The sequence below is a fragment of the Mesocricetus auratus genome, unplaced genomic scaffold, assembly GCF_017639785.1.
Source record: "Mesocricetus auratus isolate SY011 unplaced genomic scaffold, BCM_Maur_2.0 Super-Scaffold_100691, whole genome shotgun sequence".
NCBI classification, from domain to species: Eukaryota; Metazoa; Chordata; class Mammalia; order Rodentia; family Cricetidae; genus Mesocricetus; species Mesocricetus auratus.
This window is the reverse complement of record NW_024429267.1, coordinates 874,606-895,992: the sequence shown is the minus strand read 5'-3', so window position 1 is coordinate 895,992 and position 21,387 is coordinate 874,606. Positions and strand designations below refer to the sequence as shown.

Here is a 21,387-nt window from a genome sequence, read left to right as displayed (position 1 = left end):
AACCAACCAACTTACTATATCTTTGGCATTCACAGAGGCTCCATGGTCACAAAGCAGCTGGATGCTAGAAGGACAGTCTGCCATCGCTTCAAGAAACAAAGGGACAATGACAAACAGTGACATTTGCTGACATACGGTGCTTTCCTGGGCTCATGTGAGGCACCCTAAACCCTTCACTTTTCAAACTACCAAGCTCCACATCATTCACTCAGCTTAGCATGGCAGACATCCATTTTCCATCTTAAAATGGATCAAAAAGGATGTCTCTGTAATTGTTAAATTATTTATTTGCTTTGCAAAGGATATTCTGTATACAAATAAGAGAGAGGAAAAGGAGATGACTGAGAAATTAAAATGTTGTAAAAGTATCAAAATTGGAAAAGGAAGAGAAACTGAAATTAAGTAACTAAAATAAATGGAAGGGAATAGAGATGACTCAGTGTTTAAGACCATTTGTTGTTGTTCCCAGCGGTGTGACGCCTCTTCTGGCCTCGATGGTCACCTGCACACATGTGACATTCACTTACACACACACACACACACACACACACACACACACACACACACCAGCTTTTTTTAAAGCTGAAAGAAATTAAAAGACTAACACAGACCTCTTTAACACATACAAAAATTCCCTATACATGAAAAGACAGAGGCAAATGTCTTCTCTCCTGGGCCTTCTTGGAGATTATAGAGTTCTAAAGCCTAGAGAAGACAAGTAGGTGATCTTGTGCTTTCTAACTCTAACTTTTATGACACCAAAATAATAATGCATACACACCCTAGACACTGAGTATAATTCTTGAAATATGAGGTTTCTAGTAAATGCCTTTTGAAAGTACATCTATGTCATGTACATGACATAGATATGAAACCTAGTGCCAACACCCCCAAATAAAAAATGGCTCCCTCATCAGTTCAGAGATCAACCTGCTGTGGCTAATTATAATTGCCTGCACAAGTATGGGCTTCCCACTTCTCCTCAAATCGCCCTCCCTCCCCCTCTCTCCTCCTGGCCAACAAGCACCTGTATTATTTCTCCTCAAACCTTTCCTAACTACCAAACTGACCAGCCTATAAATAACTGGCTGAATAAATCTTTTTTTTCTTTAAGATTTTATTTTTACTTTACTTTTTTTATTGCATGTATATGTGTGTGGGGATAGGAGAATGAGCACATACATACAGTCCCTACTGAGGCCAGAAGAAGACATCAGATTGCGTGTAGATTGTTGTTACAGGTATTTTTAAGCTACTCCACATGGACGCTGGGAATTGAACTCAAGTCCTCTGCATGAACAACAAGCACTCAATATCTGAGCCATCTCACCAGCCCCTGAATGTTTCTTCTACAGCTGCAACTTGTAAATTTCAATTTTGTTTCATTTTGTTTTGAGATAGGGTTTTTCTGTATAGCCCTGACTTCCCTGGAACTTTCTCTGCAGACCAGGCTGGTTTCAGACTCAGAGATCTGCCTGCCTCTGCCTCCCAAGGGCTGGGATTAGAGGTGTGCGCCACCAATGCCCAGCCATAAACTTCAATTTTAAGCATACAAATTTAGTACTTTTCCTCCACAAATCATCCAAATGAATTAAGGTTAATCCCTTGAAATCACTTTCAAGGCCCCGTGTTTTGAGGAGCTATTGCGTCGGGAGGGTGTCTGCTCACCTGCATCATGGAGGGCAGTTCTTCCCTGCAGGTCCACATGCTCAGTGGGACAGTTGTACTGTGGAGACAGAGCGACGTGATGATGTGGGAGGACTTCGTTTTAAAATTCAAGATCCACACTTGAATGAACAGCTGTTATTTCATCTTAAAATATTCCACTTATCAAAGGAAGTAAAGACGCTCAGACAATCTACTAAATATTTTGACGTGCAGCAAATAAAATAATGTCACATAACTGTGAACTGAGCAGTATTCCACCAAACAGGAAACATATGTCCATTACAATAGGTGGAGTATTGAAAAGATGTTATTGTTTGGGCTTTTTTTCTTCCAAATAGAGTTAACATAACTACTGAATCAGGAGAACAAATCAGTTCTAAGTATTAACACAGGGTTGGACACTTTGGCCAAAACCTTCATTTAGCCAAGTGGCTAGCACAGTCCTGTGGCTGCCTGATACATACTCATGACATTATTATCATGTCATATAGCCACCTGATAAATACTCATGACATTATTATCATGTCGTATAGGAGCCTGATAAATATTCATGACATTATTATCATGTCATATAGGCACCTGATAAATACTCATGACATTATTATCATGTCATATAGGCATCTGTGTGGAGACACAGAAACACACAAACCCTATGCTATACTCTCTCAGGCCACATTCTGGACAACAGAAAACTCTGGTGTCCTGCTAACATCAACAGGAAGGTCAGGCCTTTGTTGTTTATTTTTAATACACTGAGTTATGTGATTCACTTCCCTCGCATTTTTGTTCCTTATTGTTCACATTCCTTCCCGAAGGATGGAAAAATTACCAGTGAACAGTTAGCCTGCCACTATGATCTCAAACTCTAAAGACACCAACAACACACTAAAGCTTTGCAGTCTCATATTGAAACGAGAGTTTCCACCATGTCTACCTGGAGAAGCTTTTGCAGGCACAGCGCGTGTCCGTACTTTGCTGCCAGGTGAAGCGCATTCCTCCCTACAAACAAAAGCAAACACTTCAAGTCTGTGTGAAGGATTATTTTCTTCATATAGGAGTTTTCATAGAAATATGACATTTTTCTGCCCAACTGGTTGGCAGGATATTTAATTTGTAAACAGGCTTTCAGTTCCCAAGATGACTGACATTTTAGTAATGTAGTACATGCACACAAAAACTATGAAGGCAGCAAGAAAAAAGAATCCTGCAAGTTCCTCAAGGGTAGGAAATCTGCCCTCATGTGTCACCCAACCTCCTGCCTGAGTGAAACACAGTAGTATGCAGCAGCACAGGGAAGGTGTGTGTGTGTGTGTGTGTGTGTGTGTGTGTGTGTGTGTGTGTGTGAGAGAGAGAGAGAGAGAGAGAGAGAGAGAGAGAGAGAGAGAGAGAGAGAGAGAGAGAGAGAGAGAGTTTGAAGATATCTCAGTGGTTAAGAGCATTGCCTTCAGTGTGAGAGGCTGAAGGGAGGCCTTCAGTGTGAAAGGATGACCCTGCAAAGAACATCGAATTCTGAATTCTCATTCTCTCATTCTCCCTCCCTCCCTCCCTCCCTCCCTCCCTCCCTCCCTCCCTCCCTCCCTCCCTCCCTCCCTCCCTCCCTCTCTGTCTCTCTCTCTCTCTCCCTCCCTCCCCCCTCATTATTTGCAGATGGAGGCACCCATGTACCACAGCAAGTGTGCAGGTGTCAGAGGACAACTATAGGAATAGTTCTCTCCTTCCACCATGTGGGGTCCATGTGGGGATCAAACTTGGTTGCAAGCACCTTTGTCCACTGAGCTATCTCGGTGCCCCTCCTAAGTGCATTTCCTTCACCAGGTATGCCAATGTCCAACCTGTGATGCTTTTCATTTTGTTTCCAATATCACACTTCTCTCTGTTTTTTGTTGTTGTTGTTTTTTTTGTTTTGTTTTGTTTTGTTTTTGTTTTTTGGTTTGGTTTGGTTTGGTTTTGGTTTTCCAAGGCAGTTTCTCTGTGACTTTGGAGGCTGTCCTGGAACTGACTCTTGTAGACCAGACTGGTCTTGAACTCACAGAGATCAGCCTGCCTCTGCCTCCCCAGTGCTGGGATTAAAGGTGTGCTCCACCACCACCCAGCCCAACATCACACATATCTTAACGTGTGCTTATTTTTACAAATACATTGGCGAGAAAAGAAATTGCATTCTGATTATCCTGGAATGACAAATACATAGGCTTTCAACCTAATACAGTTTTATGTGAGTTTAGGTAAGTCATATGTTTCCCAGTCTGGTCAGCCAGATTCTAACAAAACATGGAGTCTTGGTCTGTAAGCAGGCCCCGATAAAGCATAACCAACTGCACCCACACTGTCAGATGGGACTGTTTCACATTCCAGTTCACAAGCTACAGATGTAGTTCAGAGGACTGGCAAGAGGGCTCAGTGGGTAACGCCACTTGCCACCCAGCATCCTGATAGCCTGAGTTCCATCCTCAGCATCCACATGGTTGAATAGAAAATCAACTCCTGGTTCTGACCTCTGACCTCTACATGTGTGCTAGGGCATGTGAGTGCTAACTTATACATTCACCAATGCAAACAATAAATAAGAACACAAAAGCCAGTCCTCAAAAACTAATAATGGTTATCCAAATTAATCAAAATCCAATGCTCTCAGTGAAGGAAAACCAACAGCTGTGTTCAAATACTTGCATGTTTCCCTTGAATGTGCAAACTCAGCACTGAGATTCAAAGACAGAGGTAAGCCGAAACAAGTTTAAAAAATGGCTCCAGCTGTCTATAAACACCACTTGTGATACTGCCAGGCAAATCCAGGACAGGCTCCCTACGGGCCTGTCTCTTACAGGGCCTGGGGCAAGCTCCTGACAGTGACTACCACCCTTGCTGGCTGAGGTGGGGACAAGATGAATGAACATGGTGACGTGCTTTAAGTGCTCAGAGAGTGCAGAGCACCCTCCCAGATGTTACAGAGACATCGGCTGTCACTATGGCTATCATCTAAACAGGCTGCTGCTGTTTTGAGGTCGTTGTCAATCCAGCACAGAAGACATCCTATTGAATGTCAAACGACCTCACCACAAAGAGGATATGGCACAGGATAGGAATATAAAGGAAACATCCTGAAAGTCTCTGAAATTGGGCCTTTTAGGAGCAGCACTTAACAGGTCTACTTGCCTTCTGCCCTAAAGGCCCTGTTCTTGACCTCTCCCCATGTCAACACTCACAAGTAAATGCTCCTCAGCTCAGAGACTCAGGGCTGGAGAGGTAGCACCCATGTTAAAGAGCACTTGCTGCTCTTGCAGAGGACATGGCTTCAGTTCCCAGCACCCACATTAGGCTGCTCACAGCCAGCTCCAGGGGGGATCTTACACCCACTTTCTGGCCTCAAGCACATGGTACATATACACACAGCCAGGTGCACAATGCATACATGTCAAACAAATGTAAAAACAAATAGTAATCAAATAAATAGACTAAAACAGAAGCTTCAGGATTTGGCTATTTAAGTTAGGTCTGGTTCAGAGTGTGAGAAGGAGCTTGGGGAATAACTACTGTAGAGTGCATGGCCACCATATGCAAGGCCCTGGGCTCAATCTCTAGCAAGGGAGGGGAGGGAGTGGAAGGAGGGAAGGAGGGAGAGAGAGGAGGGAGGGAGGGAGGAAGGGGAAGGGAGGGAGAGGAGGGGTTAATAACGGGCAATACTCTATCCTCTTCATGGAGGAAGCTTACCTGCACTGTCACTAGTTGCAACATCAATTCCATGTGTAAGGATGGCATTAAGACACTCCAGGTTCCCTTTGGATGCCACGACATGGAAGCTAAATTGGAGAGAACATCTGTTATGCCATGGAAACTAACAAAGATAACACAAAAGTTCATGGAGCTAGAGATGGCTCAGTGGTTAGTCTTCCAGAGGACTTAGGTTCGATTCCTAGTATCCATATGGCAACTCAAACCAACTGTAATTATAGTCCCAGGGAATCCAATACCCTCTTCTGGCCTCCGTGGGTACCAGGCATACATGTGGTAGACAGACACATGCAGGCAAAACACCAGGCACATTAAATGTTCTACCAATGTCTTCCTTTCTTTAATACACATGCACACACACATACACACACTGTTGTAAAGGTTTTTGCTCTGTTACATCATTTTTACCGATAGAATGTTTTTTAGTTCCCAAATCTGAAATGCTAAAAAAAATCTGATTCATAAAACAAGCCAAGTCATTCTAGAAATACCTCCTTAGCATGAAATATTTTAATATTCAACAATTTTAATAAGACAAAATGTTATTATATAATATCATTAGCCCTGTAATTTATTATTTCTATTAGAAATAAATAAAGAACACCAGAACTTTTCCTTTTGTCTTTTTTTTGGCATGTGCCTATGACTGTGATGTGAGTGTCCATGTGTGCCCAAGGCTGACTTTGGGAGTCTTTCTTGATCAGGCTCTGATGGGGGATGTTTTTCTGTATGCTGTGAATATTTGCTTCTTTTATTGGCTGATGAATAAAGCTGTTTTGGCCAATGGACAGGCAAGATTTGGCCAGGTAGGAATCGAAACAGGGATAGAGAAAGGAATTAGGCAGAGTCAGGGAGAATGTCATGTGGCTGCCAAGGAAGCAAGAGGTCTGGTCATCACCAGTAAACCAAGACCATGTGGAGACACACAGATTAATAGAAATGGGCTAATAATTAAGAGAGAGCTAGCCAATAGGAAGCCTAAACCATCAGCCAAACTGTATATAATTAATGTAAGCCTCAGTGTGTTTATTTGGGACTAAACAGCTGTGGGACAAGCAGAACAGAAACTCCAGTCTACAATGCTCTGCCTTACTCACAGAGGCAGGGTTTCTCATTTGAGTGCAGGATTTGCTGAGAAAACCAGTCCAACCAGCCAACCTGCGGAGGGACCACCTGTCTTCACTTTCTAAGCCAGAGCTCAGGAAATGATAGGCAGGCTGCCACACACCCCCAGAATTTTCATGAGTTGAGGGACAAGAATTCTGGTCTTCATGTTTGGGTGGCAAGCACTCATTCACTAAGCAATTTCCCAGCACCCACACTGAAACATTTTTAAGAGGTTATTTTGTTTGACTTAACCACCCAAGAAATAAAGTAACAGAAAAAGGTTAAGGCCAAAGCAGAACACAGACTCTCTTCTCTCTCCAGAATTGTCAGCCTAACCCTAACCCTCCAACAGTGTAAACACTGAATTCCACCTAGTGCCTGAAGTTTCACATCAGCAGGCCTCATTGAACAAGCTCCCTAATGAGGTGAGTCAAGCCTGTTAAGATGCTACCTCTGGGGCTAGAGAGAGTGCTCAGCAGTTAAGAGCACTAGCAGGCAGCAATTCTTTTGGCCTCCTGGGGTTCCATTTGCATATGTGTATGTATACATACATGCATACACATAAAGTAAAATCTTTTGTTAAAAAGACAAGCTAACTCTAAGCATTTAGGTACTTAAGACACCAGCTAACAAAATACCCTAGTCTTTCTTTCCTCATCTAGTACTCTACTAGCTGACTAGAATTCATTAAAATCCAAACTGGTGAGTAGACTGGATGTTGTGGGGAAAGGACACTGAGTCCCACCTGAAGCAGGGAGGAGGTCCCTACAGGAGGACCTCCCGTGCAGATGTCAGGAAGAGGAGGTCAAAGTGCAAGCCCCACAGGTGGGCTCACTTTCGGTAGGAGGCCGGGTCCCCACGGCCTGAAGCCTTAGTTCTGATGCCCCATCGCTGTCTCCACTGTTCTCTATAGGATGAACATTTTATCCCATATAAATCCAATACCGATGGTCTCTGTGACCTGTGGCTTTCTTGTCACTCAACTGCAAACTCAATAAAAGCAAAGTTGATTATGTTTTACTTTGTTATATCTCCAGACACAAATGTCAGATGTTACACTCTCAATTGTCTGCTAAGGAAAAAGTCGAGAGACAAAATCCAGAAGTAGCTTGAAAATTCACTTCCAGATAGCAGGTCATCATCATGTGACTCTAGCAATATCGTGACAGGTGAGATGCAAACTAGAGATCAATGCTTCCTAAAGACAGGAGGGCTACAATCAGTTTAAATCAGACAGAGGAGAACAGGTGCTAAGAGACACATTTGTTCTCCATTTTAATAGGACAGACACATTTGGGCCATGGGCATCACTCAATCTGAGACACGGAAGAAGTCAACTAGACTGAAACACACTGTGCAGCCCTTCAGAGGCAGCAGTGCCTCTTTCATACTAAGGTCCTCAGCCTCCTAAAGTTATGCCTTAGAAAACGCCAGTTTGGGGTCCTTTGTTTTTACTCCTCAGCTCACAAGCTTTGCAAGACCATGGTCTTCAAAACAGCCAACACAGCACAGACGGTGCATGGCAGGGCAGGAGTCCCTGTTAATCCACAAGCGCTTCCAAGCTATAAATAGCAGGCATGCTTGAGGAAGAAGACATGTCAATCACAGAAACATATGCACAGAGCTGTACATGAAGTATGAGAAATGCTCCTTTGCAACTAAGAAAACCTCCTTTTTACATATAGGTAGTGTGTGCATCTGTATATCTGTATGCATGTCTGTGTGTGTATATCTATCTGTGTGTGTGTCTGTGTGTATCTGCATGTGTGTATATCTGCATATGTGTGTCTGTGTGTATGTATGTATGTGTGTCTGTGTATACCACTGTGTGTGTATATCTGTGTGTGTTTATGTGTGTATGTCTTTGTGTGGTGCTTGAGGGTATCTGGAGGCCAGAAGACAATGCTGGATCCCCTGGAGCTGGAGTTACAAGAGTTTGTGTACCTGACACGAATATTCATTATTTTTTTGGTTTTTAGTTTTCTTGTTTTGCTTTTTGAGACAGGACTTCTCTTTGTAGCTCTGGCTGTCCTGGAACTCACTCCATAGATCAGGCTGGCCTCGAACTAACAGAGATCCGCCTGTCTCTGCCTCCCATGTGCTGTGATTAAAAATGCACCACCACTGTCTAGTGAAATGGATATTCTTGTCCACTGAATTTGGTGTCTACCACAACTGCCAACCCTAGTTCCTTTTTGGAACCACAGTGACTTCAAGTACTTGCTGTCTTTTTTTTTCCCTAGTAGAATTTCAAAACCTAGGAACTAGAGAGACAGCTTTTTCATGAAGAACACTGACTGCTCTTGTAGAAGACCCAGCTCACTTCCCAGCACACACATGGTGGCTACCATCTGTCTGTACCTCCAATTCCAGAAAATCTAATGCACTTTTCTACTTCTGTGGGCTCCTGCATTCCTGTGGTGCGCATACATACACTTGAGCACACACACACACACACACACACACACACACACGCACACACACGTCTACACATAAAATATTTTCAAAAGTAAAAATTAAAAACAAAACATTTTCAAAATAAAACTGTCTTTTAAAATTTCAAAGTTGAAAATAAAATATTTCAAATCAAAATTATTTTGCCACTAGAGATAATACAGAACATACATCTGTAACACACACTAAATAAATATAAAATGCTTTCATTAAGAAAGAATATATACTGCCAGGCAATGGTGGTGCTCGCCTTTAATCCCAACACTCGGGAGGCAGAGGCAGGAGAATCTCTGTGAGTTCGAGACCAGCCTGGTCTACTAGAGCTAGTTCCAGGACAGCCTCCAAAGCCACAGACAAACCCTGTCTCGAAAAACCAAAAAAAAAAGAAAGAATATATAGTTCATACATATTAATAAAAAGGGAAAACATTTTGCCCTGTGAGTACCCTGAAGGCTCCTTCCTACAAAGACCTGGAAGACTAACAGGACTCAAGCGTTCCCCAGATGACACTGATTCTGTATGATTCGGTCAGCACAGATAACCTCAGGACTGAGCTTCTAACCAGAGAGAGCCCAGCAGGCTCTCATGCAACCATTCCAAACACTAAGGAATATGGTCACAGTATGGGCATCACCGCTTAACATCTTAGCACTGGATAAAGATGAGACTAGAAAGACACTCACTTGTAGAGATTATATTTTACCATCTGTACCATGAGCCACACCAAACAGCATTAATTTAAAAAAAATAGGAAAATAACTAAAAATAACAATAACTTATTTCCTGTATTTAAAGTGCATGGAGGCACACACCTTTAATCCCAGCATTCAGGAGGCTGAGACAGCAGGTCTCCGTGAGTTTAAGGCCAGCCTGGTCTACAGCTTGGTGAAGTCAGCTAAGGCTACATGGAGAGACCCTGTCTCACTGCAAACAAGCAAACAAACAAACAAAAACCAGAATGCTGCTGGGTAAAACTGACTGTGAATGCTTTATTGTTGCTAGAAATCTTGTGAATTTGCAGTCACACTTTGCTCTACTGAAATATTATACATTCCAAAGTCATAATCTACATCAAACATTAATGATTAACTTCCTCATATTCACTTCTATATTTAGCATCAGCTTCCAATTATAAGATTTTGAAAGAAAAGAAAAATCCCCACAAGGCTGAGACAGGATTTTCGGAAATAGGACTTTTCACCTGTGCTGTTGGAAGGGCTCCCAACTAAGGCTGCAGAGGCTGTCATTAAAGTCTTAACAGATCAGAATTTACCCTTTAACCCAGATGCTTCTGTTCCTCAACCAGATAGAAGTGCTGCAGGTCTGCATGGGTGGGGGAGATATTTGCTTAGAGGCACACAGCATGCTGGGAGTCAGTTCACCCAAACATGCAGAGGGTAGGCTCCCTAAGCCTGTCTACCCAAGGCACACTATGTACTGCAGATATCCTCGCTGCTCCACTCTGTCTTGTTAAAACTAATGATCTGAATTAAAAACTCAAATTGAGGCTTGGAGGAAAGGACAGTGTCCTTTACAGAATTCGTCAAAGGCAGAAAGCTGGGGCCCTCCCGCAAGCTTGGGGACTCCTGAGGTCAGAACAAGCTATTGAAGTTCTGCAGACTTTAAAGTGCTCCTTCTACTTGGCTGCTTCAAAGACCAAATAGAAGGACTGAAGAAAAGTCTATCAGTGAAAATACCTCAAATAGCATGAATGGACGCTTCCTAAGCAACTGAACACTGTAAAAATATTAAATGGAGGACAATCAAAACTAGTTCATAGTAAACAGCAGTGGTTTGGGCTTTTAAAACAACAGGGATAGTCACAGTTCACAGCAGCATTTGGATCCCAAGGCTCCACCCAGGCCTCAATGACAGGCCAATACTCACGCAGATCTGCCTTCCACATCTAGCTTGCCTGGATGAACACCCTTTTTGGCAAGGATGGAGGACACTTTCTCCACATCTCCCCGTTCAGCAGCCTTCATCAATCGGTCATCATATTTATTCCACTCTACTGAATGCTACAAAAAAAGAGAGAGAGAGAGATAAAGGAAACATAACATACTATATTCGTCAACTCTCTCAAAGAAGGAAGGGAAGAAAAGGGGAGAAGGCCCCGCAGAGTGTATCAATCCATTTCCAGCTCTACACCAAATGTCTTTCTCTCTGCTGTGTTTTACCAAAATAGCACATTATTTATTTATTTACTTGCTTACTTACTAATTTATTGGAGACAGGGCTTCTCTATGTAGTCCTGGCTGGCCTAGAAATAGCTATGTAGACCAGGCTGGCCTTGAACTCACAGGGATCCACCTGCTTCTGCCTTCTCAGTGCTAGGAGTATAGGCATATAAAACCTTCCCAAATACACGGGTCATGAGAAGTCTATTTACCTTAAATTTATGAGAAAATGTATGTTTTGTGTGTTCAATATTCTGTTAGCTATCTTCGGGGCAAATAAAATTAATAATTACTTAGCATCCACCCCCAAGCAAGAGACAACACCTCAAGCCACCCAGAGGGCTACAATTATGAGATCCTCTTAACGGAAGAGAGGAGTCACGCTCCCAGCACCAGATGATCTGAGTGGTGTAGCCAGGCTTGGCTCTGATTGCTCCCTATTCCCCTAGGGCTTACCCTTTCACAGCTGTTCCTAGTTACTATCTCCCCGCACCCTTAGGTGCAGTGAATTTGTGTGCACTGTAAGTCACTATAATGCCTCCTATTTCCAAGACATTGTGAGATTACAACTATATACATACAATATTCAATAGAATAAGGAATGAATACCTGCACATTAGGATAAAAAATTGTTTTTGGATTTTCGAGACAGGGTTTCTCTGTAGCTTTAGAGGCTGGCCTGAAACTCAACTTTGTAAACCAGGCTGACCTCAAACTCACAGATATCCACCTGCCTCTGCCTCCCAAGTGCTGGGACTAAAGGCAGGCTCCACCACCGCCTGGGGATAAAAAAAAATTATGCAGAAGAAGAAAAAAAAAACAAAAGAAGAAGCACTCTAAAATACTACTTTTTGTTTGTTTGTTGCCATTGCTTTAAACAGACAGGCTCTCCCTATAGAGCCCATGCTGGCTTCAAAATGAGGCCATCCTCCTGCCTCAGTCTACCAAGGCATATACCACCATTGCCAGCAAGTTTTGTATTTTTGCAAAAACCCAGCATGCACATACTTAAAAGGAAGATGAAGGTGATTTTGAGCCCAGGAGGAAGTAGTATACAATGTATATTTCAATCACATCAAGGTTATGTTAGCTTTAAGCAGAGAGCATACCGTGAGGTCAGTAACTTGGATCTCTTCTCAGAGCATAGATATGCCAGAATATGGAATGAAAATATAGACACCTGGGACTAGAGAGAGGGCTCAGCAGTTAAGAGCACTGGCTGTTCTGGAGAACCCATGTTCAATTCCCAGCAACTACATTGTGGCTCACAATTGTCCAGTTCCAGAGGATCTGGCACCCTCACACAGACAGACATGCAGGCAAAACACCAATGCACATGAAATAAAAATAAATTATTTTAAAAAAGAAATTATAGGCATCTATGCTTATACATATGTAAACATCTAGTGTAGGTATGGTACAACATTTAGAAAGAAGGACCAAGAAAGAGTAAATATTGGGTGAAAAGATATGTGTTTTTTGTTTTGTTTTGTTTTGTTTTTTGGTTTTTACGAGACAGGGTTTCTCTGTATTGTTTCGGAGGCTATCGGTCCAGCCTGGCCTCGAACGCACAGAGATTCGCCTGCCTCTGCCTCCCGAGTGCTGGGATTAAAGGCGTGCGCCACCATCGCCCGGCTAAGATATGTGTTTTTAAGCACATAAGATTTAATCTTTTAAAATATCACATCGAGGCTGGCGAGATGGCTCAGAGACTAAAGGTGCTTGCCACCAAGTCTGATAACCTGAATTTGATCCCCAAATCTACATGGTAGAGGGAGAAGACTGGCGTCCACAGGTTGTCCTCTGGGGCACACGAGCTATGTATGGCATGTGCACTCTCTCGTGCATTCACACAAAGTTTTTTTAAATGTAATATAATATTACATTAATTCACTGCTAAATTCCATACTAAACCAGTGTTATTTCTGTAGCTCCACACGACCTAAGCATTTTTGCATAATTGGCAAAGTCAGTCAATCCTTTGCCCACAGAACCCTCTAAATGTTTAACAAGGAAAAAAAAATCACTAGCTTCCTAAATTTCTATAGTAAATTCTACCAATTGATTCATGAAGTACTCGAAAGAGAAAATGGGGAAAAATGGAATGTGAAGACAGATGTAAAATTTCAATTTCTGACTCACCCCTGAGATTTAGCTTAACAGACCCTGGTTTCAGCACCTACAGCCTTCAGAAATGGTGTATTGAGGTTAAATTAGTGGTCATCCAGCCTCTCTAAATTCAAACGTCCAAACTGTCAACAAGTGACTGAAGCCTACCTCCTGACACAAAACCTAAACTGCAGCTTAGGCATCATCTCTCTCTTTTCAGACAGAGCAAAACAGCCTAGCGCCTGCTTAGGGGAGCAACAGTGAATTTAGATGGAAGAGACACTGGGCTGTCAGATGTCCAAAGGATTAGGTCATGCTGACCACACAAATACCTGCCCTAAACTGATTAGTTTATCCTTAGACTTAAAACAGCCCTGACCCCCAAGGAAACTTGCTGGGTAGAAAAAAACACCCTGCACAGTGAACAAACCACCGCAAACTCCCAAGGAAGGCTTTCACAAAAAGAAGCAAGATAATTCGATGTAACTACAGTTTCATGCTAGCTAGTAATTTTAAGTCCGACTTCATCAAGCACCATTTCCAGTTCTGGCTCAATGTCAGTTAACAGTTCCACAGACCAGTTACTAATGTTCTGTCCTGTGCTTTGAAAGCCCAGGAAAACAAAAGCTTTGTCAGCTGCTGTTGACGCTGAAAACACAGAAAGAAAAACCACCAGTACAGAGACTGTCGGTGCTGTTAATAAGACAGGACACTTTAAAAGCACACGGGAAGCCTGTATGCAGATCTCTGTTCCACAATATACCTACTGTGTGCTTAGGAGCGCAAGAGAGCCAACAGTTCATCATAGCCAGGCTTCTGGTTCGTGTTGCATTAAATTACAAATCTCTGCAGATTCCTCGCAGGGGACTCGGCCCCTCACATGCTGGGTTGCACGTAGCTTGAATCTGCAGATTTATTTTCTTCATCTTCCGGATCCTTCTCCACCTGCGTAAGGCTGAGAACCTTCTCCCCTTGCTGCCAGGCACCCGAGCAGAGCTACCCAGAGTCAGGTATGTAACTCCTCCTCTTTCTTCCTTTCTTGTGAGTAGCTGGCTTTCAGATTCCTCCCCTTTCAGGGACCCCATTGGAAGAAACCCCACATCCTGTTTCATCCACCCAGCAGCCCAGACGCCGCTGTGCACGAGACCGGCCAACTCCAAAGTGACCGGTAAACAGTGTGTGGCCTGGAACCATTAGCACAGTTCTATTTTAGATTCCATAGGACCTGACAGCTGGGTGATAGAAAGGGGCCAGGAACTTGTTGTCAATGCATGCCTTCCCTCTGAGTAACCAAAGCCAGGTCTCCTGGGGAAATGACTCAAGCGCATTGTGAAACGTGCTGATCACGTCAGTACAAATCAGTGCAAGTGTGTGCCGATGTGACCAGGAGGTGCACAGACAAATCTGGTTATTCAACAAAACAGTATTTAAATCTGGTTTCAATCTTAGGGTCATCTATCATGGAGTTTCACTAGCCTAGACAAACAGGATACACAATCCTATTTAAAGCAAATGTGTCATGCTTTCATTTAAGGAAACACGGGTGTGTGTGCACGGACGGACACACACACACACACACAATCACCCCACTTTGAATGTTAGTACCCCTGGCAAGCCTGCTCTGCATACAACCAGGTTTCAGCTTACAGCTGCTGCCCGTCTGTCTCCTCACAAGTCAAACAAGAAGGGACAAGGGCACTGCCAAGATAACATCATGGTGAAGACTGTGCCACAAGTTTTAATTTAAAATTTTAAATTTAACTCTGTACTCTGCATTTCCAAGCTAAGTGCCCTGCCTCTTAGAATGAGTACATACTATATCAGCAGAAAGTCAAATGATCTCCATTCGTGGATAAAAGCAAAACACAAGAAAATAAACTGATTAAGACTGACGGAAGCAAACCCATCCCAAAGCCAAGCTTCATTATAAAAAACACAGCTATGTGGGAAGTGTGGGGAGAGAAAGGTAAAACCTCTCTGTACTTGTACTCCCTACAATACCAAGATTTTCCACATTGCTTGTGGTGTGTGTGTCCGTGCGGGAATGTGATACATTCCAAGCAAGTCTTAGAGGAAGGAGGTGACTGTCCTACCATAGATCATGCTGCCTATTGAAAATACTGCATGAACTCCAACAAGGAACCGGTTTCCTCCCGTTGCAATGTAAACCATGAGGCACATATTCTAATTATAAAGCACATATGGTCACACACCCTGATGAATTGTTTTGAAAACAATGAGGTGCTTTCCTCCCAGACCACATGAGATACCAAGGGGTCAGTTACATGGCCCCAGAGACTCCACCCAGCCTCATCATTCTTCTTCAGGGGCGATCTGGGCTAGAACTCAGGCCCCAGCCTTTGGGATAACATAGCAAGCACATTTTTTTTTCTAGAAACAAATAGGCCAGCAAAGGCAGAAAAGAATAAGAGGGGAAGCTAGTCAGACTCTCCAAAGTCACATAAGGGACTCTCAGCTAAGGAGATGGACTGTGAGCCTTCATGCACATGGCTGCCCCAGAGGCCACCATCCTAGTCCTATTCACATCCCTCCACAGTGGCTCCCTAAGAGTCGGAGGAGTGTGACTACTGACTGTATACTTAATGACATTAAACACGTATTAAAAAAAGGAAGGTGCAGGCTTGATAATGCTGGTGCATAATTTTCAAGTCCTATTTTTAAAAAACTGCATGTTATATCATGTTCAGATACAATCAGATGTCTATCACATGCTTTGAACACAAGCAAAATAATCAGTGTGAAGAAGGGCGTTGGTGGCACACGCCTTTAATCCCAGAACCCGGGAGGCAGAGGCAGGCGGATCTCTGTGAGTTCGAGGCCATCTGGTCTACAGAGCACGTTCCAGGACAGCCTCCAAAACAATACAGAGAAATCCTGTCTTGAAAAACAACAACAACAACATAATACTAATAATCAGTGTGAACCAAATTCAACAGCACATTTGAAAAATTAAGTACTACAATGAAATACTGACAGAATCCATCACTAGAACTCAAGGAGCGTTCACAATAAGAAAATCAATCAGCATCACACACCAAGTGACCTGGGCAGGGGACAATATTTCAACTAATGCAGAAAATCTATTTGGTAAGCTCTAACAGCCTGCCACGGCTAAAGAGACAATCGGGCTGACAAGATGGCTCAGCACAGAAGCATCTGAGTCCAATCACAGGACCCATGTGGCAGAGAGAACAGATTTCTTCTAGGTGTCCTCTGACCTCCACATGTGAACTGTGGCATACAAGCACACACACACAAGATAAAAACACAGCAAAAGACTTAAAAATACATTGATCTTCTACATATTACCCTTTATGGGCAGAAAATTATCTCGCCTTTTCACTGGACTGACTGCTTCTTCTACTGGGCAGAAGTGTTTACACTGGAGATGACGCCAGGGTAGTTTTTGCTTTGGTGTCGTATGCAAGAACTCCACCACGGTGAAGGCTTCTCCTGTGTTTCTTCTGGTTTTACAGTAAAAAGGCCTCTGTCTAGATCTGTAAGCATGCGAAGGCAGCTGGTTTTAACTGGATGTAAAGCTTCATTCTTTTGTGGGTAGATAACCAGTTTTCTCAGCAGTGACTCTTAAGACATGATCTTATGCTCATTAGAATAACTACTATCAAAAGTTATTATTCTACCAAAAAAGAAGAGAAAAGAAAAGAAAGACAGAAAGAAAAAAGTTAGATGTTAGAGAGCATGAGGCTGCTCTACTCCTGGGCATCCACTCCAAAAAACCCCCATGCCCTCTGCAGCATTCCTCCCAACAGCTGGGAGCAGAAGCAACCCAGACAATACTTGATTAATAAAAAATGGAATATTATGCAGTTCTTAATCAAGAAGGCAATCACATCCCATGGGAACCCTGTGCTAAGGAAAATAAGTTGATCACCTCCTCCCCCTTCTCTCTCTCTGTCTCTCTGTCTCTCTCTGTCTCTGTCTCTGTCTCTCTCTCTGTGTCTCTCTCTGTCTCTCTCTCTTCCCACCTCCCCTTTTCTCTGTCTGACACACACACACACACACACACACACACACACACACACACTGTATAATGTCACCTTCATAGGAGTTAAATTCATAGAAACAACAAAAAATACTGAATGGGGGTTGTCAGCTGACAGAGCCAGCAGCAGGAGAGAGAAGTGGATGATAAAACGGTGGAGTTCCGTGTCTGGAGAGATGGCTCAGCCGTTAAAGAACTGCTCTTCCAGAGGTCTTGCGTTCTATTCCCAACAACCACATAGTGGCTCACAACCATCTATAGTGGGATCGGCTGCCCTCTTCTGGCATAAAGTTGTACATGCAGGTAGAGCACTCTCAAGTAAATAAATCAAAAGAAAAGAAAAGAAAAGAAAAAAGGGGAGGGGAAAGGAGGACCCATTTCAGTCCTGTAGGCTGAGGAAGTTCTGTAGATCAGCTGCTGGACACTGAACACACTCAACACTGAACTGCACACGAATCAACAACGCCATGATTCTATGCTACGGTTTTTAGGCTGCTTTCATATTAGCTAGGATTTTCAGCCCAGCAATAATTTCCAAAATAAATGTGATTTCTTATGACACCATTCAAATGATTAACACAAACTTATAGCTTTTTAAAACACCAAGGCAGGTGAGGGTGGCCATCACCTGATAGCAACTGTTAAAGTTTGGCGCAGTTCTCTGCTGAGTCAGCCTCTCCACCTCTGACATTGCTGCACTGCTCACACAGGGTTCAGCCACTTGATGGAGAACATCGTGTTTGTTTGTTTGTTTGTTTGTTTGTTTGATGGAGAACATCTTAAACTGCGTCACCCGGCTATCAGGCAGGCCCTCTACTGTGTCACCAGCAGCAGCAGCAGCAGCAGCAGTCCACCTTCCCCCTGCAGTCCTTTACGAAACCACCTGCTAGGAACACCTCAGAGTATCGTGGCAAATAGCAGCTGGATACTTAACGCAATCCCTGCAGGAGCAAACGCAAGCCCTTGTTTGCCAACTAGTTTTAGGTCAGCTTGACACAAAATAGAGTCATTTTGGAGGAAGTAACATCCATTGAGAAAATGCCCCACCAGATTGGCCTGCAGGCAAGCCTGTGGTGCATTTCCTGTTAATGATGGATGGGGGAGAGAGCAGCTCACTGTGGGTGATGCTATCCCTGGGCTGGTGGTCCTGGGTTCTATAAGAAAGCAGGCTGAGCAAAGCCATGAGGAGCAAGCCAGTGAGCAGCACCCTTCATGGCTTCTGCATCAGCTCCTCTGGTTCCCACCCTGCTTGAGTTCTTGCCCTGACTACTTTTGATGATGAGCAGTTATATGGAGCAGTGAGTGAAACAAACCATTTCCTCCCAAGTTGCTTTATGTCATTGTATTTCACTGCAACAATATCAATCCTAATTAAGACACCTGGGTTCCAAGATGGCACCACTAGTCACAGGCTGTGTGGATTTAAAGAAAGGACACAAGACACAGAGATGGACTGTGATGTGAACTGTAAACTAAAACAAACACTTTCCTTGCCAAGCAGCTTTTGGTCGCAGTCTTTATCACAGCAATACAAATCCTAAGACACTTCTGAAAGCAAACAGTCCATCTTTGGTGAGAAGCATCAGTGTTTACCAAAAGGATAACAAATGCACTTCTTTTTCAATTTTAGACATATGTATTTGTACATATGTTTGTATGTGTTTGCATGTATGCAGGTGCACATGTATACTTGTGTCTGGAAGCTGGGATAGCCTCCGGGTCATCCTCAGAAACACTATCATCTATCTACCTCCTAGACTGGCTGGCCAGGGAACCCTAGGGACCCTCCTCTTGCTGACTCTCTAGTGTTGGGATAACAGGTCCATGCCACACCACCCAGCATTTCCTCATGGGCTCTGGGGGTTAAAGTCAGGTCTTTGTGCTTATAAGGCAAGAGTTTTCCCAAATGAGCCATCCTCCAGCAAAGACAGTTCCATGGTTAGTTACTACACTGGTTTGAAAAAGAGATAATCAACTCCAAATGCAGCTACCCAAAATACCTATGGTGAAGTCAAATTACAGCTATTTCTACAGAATAAATACAACATTCTAACACAAAACAGCTATTTCACTAGGTGGGTCTAACTGGATGACAACTTTAAACCCTGTTAGTGGCTTAGATGAGAAATGTCCCCCAAAGGTTGGGCATTTGAAAATTTGGTGCCCAGTTGGCAGGGTTGTCTGGGGAGGTTACAGATCAGTCAGAATGGGATCCTTGCTGGAGGAAGCAAGTCACTGGGGGCAGGCTTTTAGCGTATATAGTCTACCCCACTTGCAGTTCACGTGTATAGCCTACCCATGCTCTTGGCTTTCTAAGTGTGGGTGGATGAGAATGTGACTTCTCAGCTTCCTGCTCCAGCTGCCTGCTGCCATTACGGACTTTCCCTCTGGAGCTGTAAGCCCAATAAACCCTTCCTTCCCCAAGTCACTTTAGGTCCTGGCTACAGCAACAGAGAAGTGACTAACGTGAGTGCTAAACCAACACCAAGTAAGTAACTCCCCATTCTTAACATGGGCACCTCATTCATACCAGTTATACATTCATAACTTTTTCACAAATGATATAACATTTTTAAAAATTTAGAATAATGTGTGTTTGGCCAGGTGTGGTAGGGCACACTTTTAAAGGCAGAGGCAGGCAGAGCTCTGTAAGTTCAAAACCAGCCTGGTCTATATATAATGAGTTCCAGGACAATCAGAGTTACACAGTGAGACCCTGTTTCAGAAGCAAAACAGCAAGAAATGCATGTTCAGTACAGAAAACCTAGATTATACTTATGAAAATGGAGATACCCATAATCTCCCTGCTACAGTTTGGTTCTGAAATGTCCACAAGGTCTCATGTGTTGAATGCCTGGGCCGCAGCACAGTAGTCCTTGGAGTGGGACCTTTGAGAGATGACTGGATCCCAAGGGCTCTGGCCTCATGATCTGATTCGTCCACTAATGAATATATACTGGGCTTTCTGGAAGCAGTGGATGCTTCAGGAAGGTAAATGGAGGAAATGAATCATGAGGGCAGCCTCTTTAAAGGCACTGATAATCCTGATCCTCTTTCTCTTCCCCACATCCCCTCATTCCCAGATGCACTGAGAAGAGCACGCTCCTCCACCACTCACTCCTGACAATATAATACCTGCCTCTTCACCACACTGAAAGCGAGGGAGCCAGCCATGCACAAACTCCAAATCTGAGCCCAAATGCCTAACCCAGCTGTCTCAGCCTGCAGGATCTAGTGCTGTCTCTAGATAAATAATGGCGAATTGAGTTAAATTACAGGACACACACAACTGTTGGTTTCTGGAACTTTCTTTGGTCTGTGGGGAGTCTCCCACCCCCAGGTATCTGGTCATAGAATATTCATAAGTTGACAACCTCAGGTGTTTCGTCACAAAGAAAGGGAGCCAGCATATCCGCCATCAGAAATGACTATTATTAAGTACTTTGTGCTTTGTTACGGTCTAATCATTTTTTAAATCTGTGTGATTTCAACATTGGGTGTGAACTCACTTAGTATTAAGGATAGAAAGTCCCGAGAAAAAAGTTACAGATGTAAAGAAATAGGAAGGTCTTCATGGGGCCAGTGAGAGTGCTCAGCTGGCGAAGACACTGTCTGCCGAGGCTGACAGTCTGTTTGCTCCCATTGTGACTCTTCTAAGCTGTCCTCGCACTTCCCTGCTCCCCAGGAAGATCATGCCACAGCATCCTCATGACACTCACAGGTGGTAAGTTCAGTACCAAGGATCCCTTTTAACAATCAGATTAAAGCTAAGTCGCATTCTCTGAGACCCGCAAAGCTAACCTCCTCCACCACTCTCAACCCCACAGAACACTTCTATGACCAGACACACGCAGAGTTTCCCACAAGCCAAGCAGGTGACACTTGGGTGTCCCCTAGCTGAACTCTTACTTGGAGGTGGTTGCCACTCTCCCAGGTTGAGGTCCCAGAGGCTCTCTAAGACACTGATTTAAACAGGCTTAACTGTTCACGCTGAATTTGGCCTTTACTGAGACAGGGACTACGCTTTTCTTGAAGGACTGGGTTGAGAGGTGAGGGTGCCACACCCGTGCACTTGCTGGTCTCCCATGTTAGGATGCCCTGCCCAAAAGTGAAAAG

At 43.5% G+C, this 21,387-nt stretch overlaps 1 protein-coding gene across 3 annotated transcripts in view; it reads right to left on the bottom strand.

Annotated features, from left to right (window-relative positions):
• Uaca (uveal autoantigen with coiled-coil domains and ankyrin repeats) overlaps positions 1 to 21,387 on the bottom strand; it is a 91,060-nt gene that overhangs the window by 28,632 nt on the left and 41,041 nt on the right. For 2 of the 3 annotated variants that reach the window (XM_040739644.1, XM_013117458.3), the window contains 5 exons: positions 10,846 to 10,979; positions 5,377 to 5,465; positions 2,603 to 2,667; positions 1,669 to 1,726; positions 16 to 86 (listed from right to left, as the gene is read on the bottom strand). In XM_040739644.1, the coding sequence (XP_040595578.1) occupies positions 16 to 86; positions 1,669 to 1,726; positions 2,603 to 2,667; positions 5,377 to 5,465; positions 10,846 to 10,979 (417 nt within the window). Of the gene's footprint in view, positions 1 to 15; positions 87 to 1,668; positions 1,727 to 2,602; positions 2,668 to 5,376; positions 5,466 to 10,845; positions 10,980 to 14,014; positions 14,202 to 21,387 lie in introns of those variants that run through there. The other variant, XM_005075593.4, reaches the window with a different exon arrangement.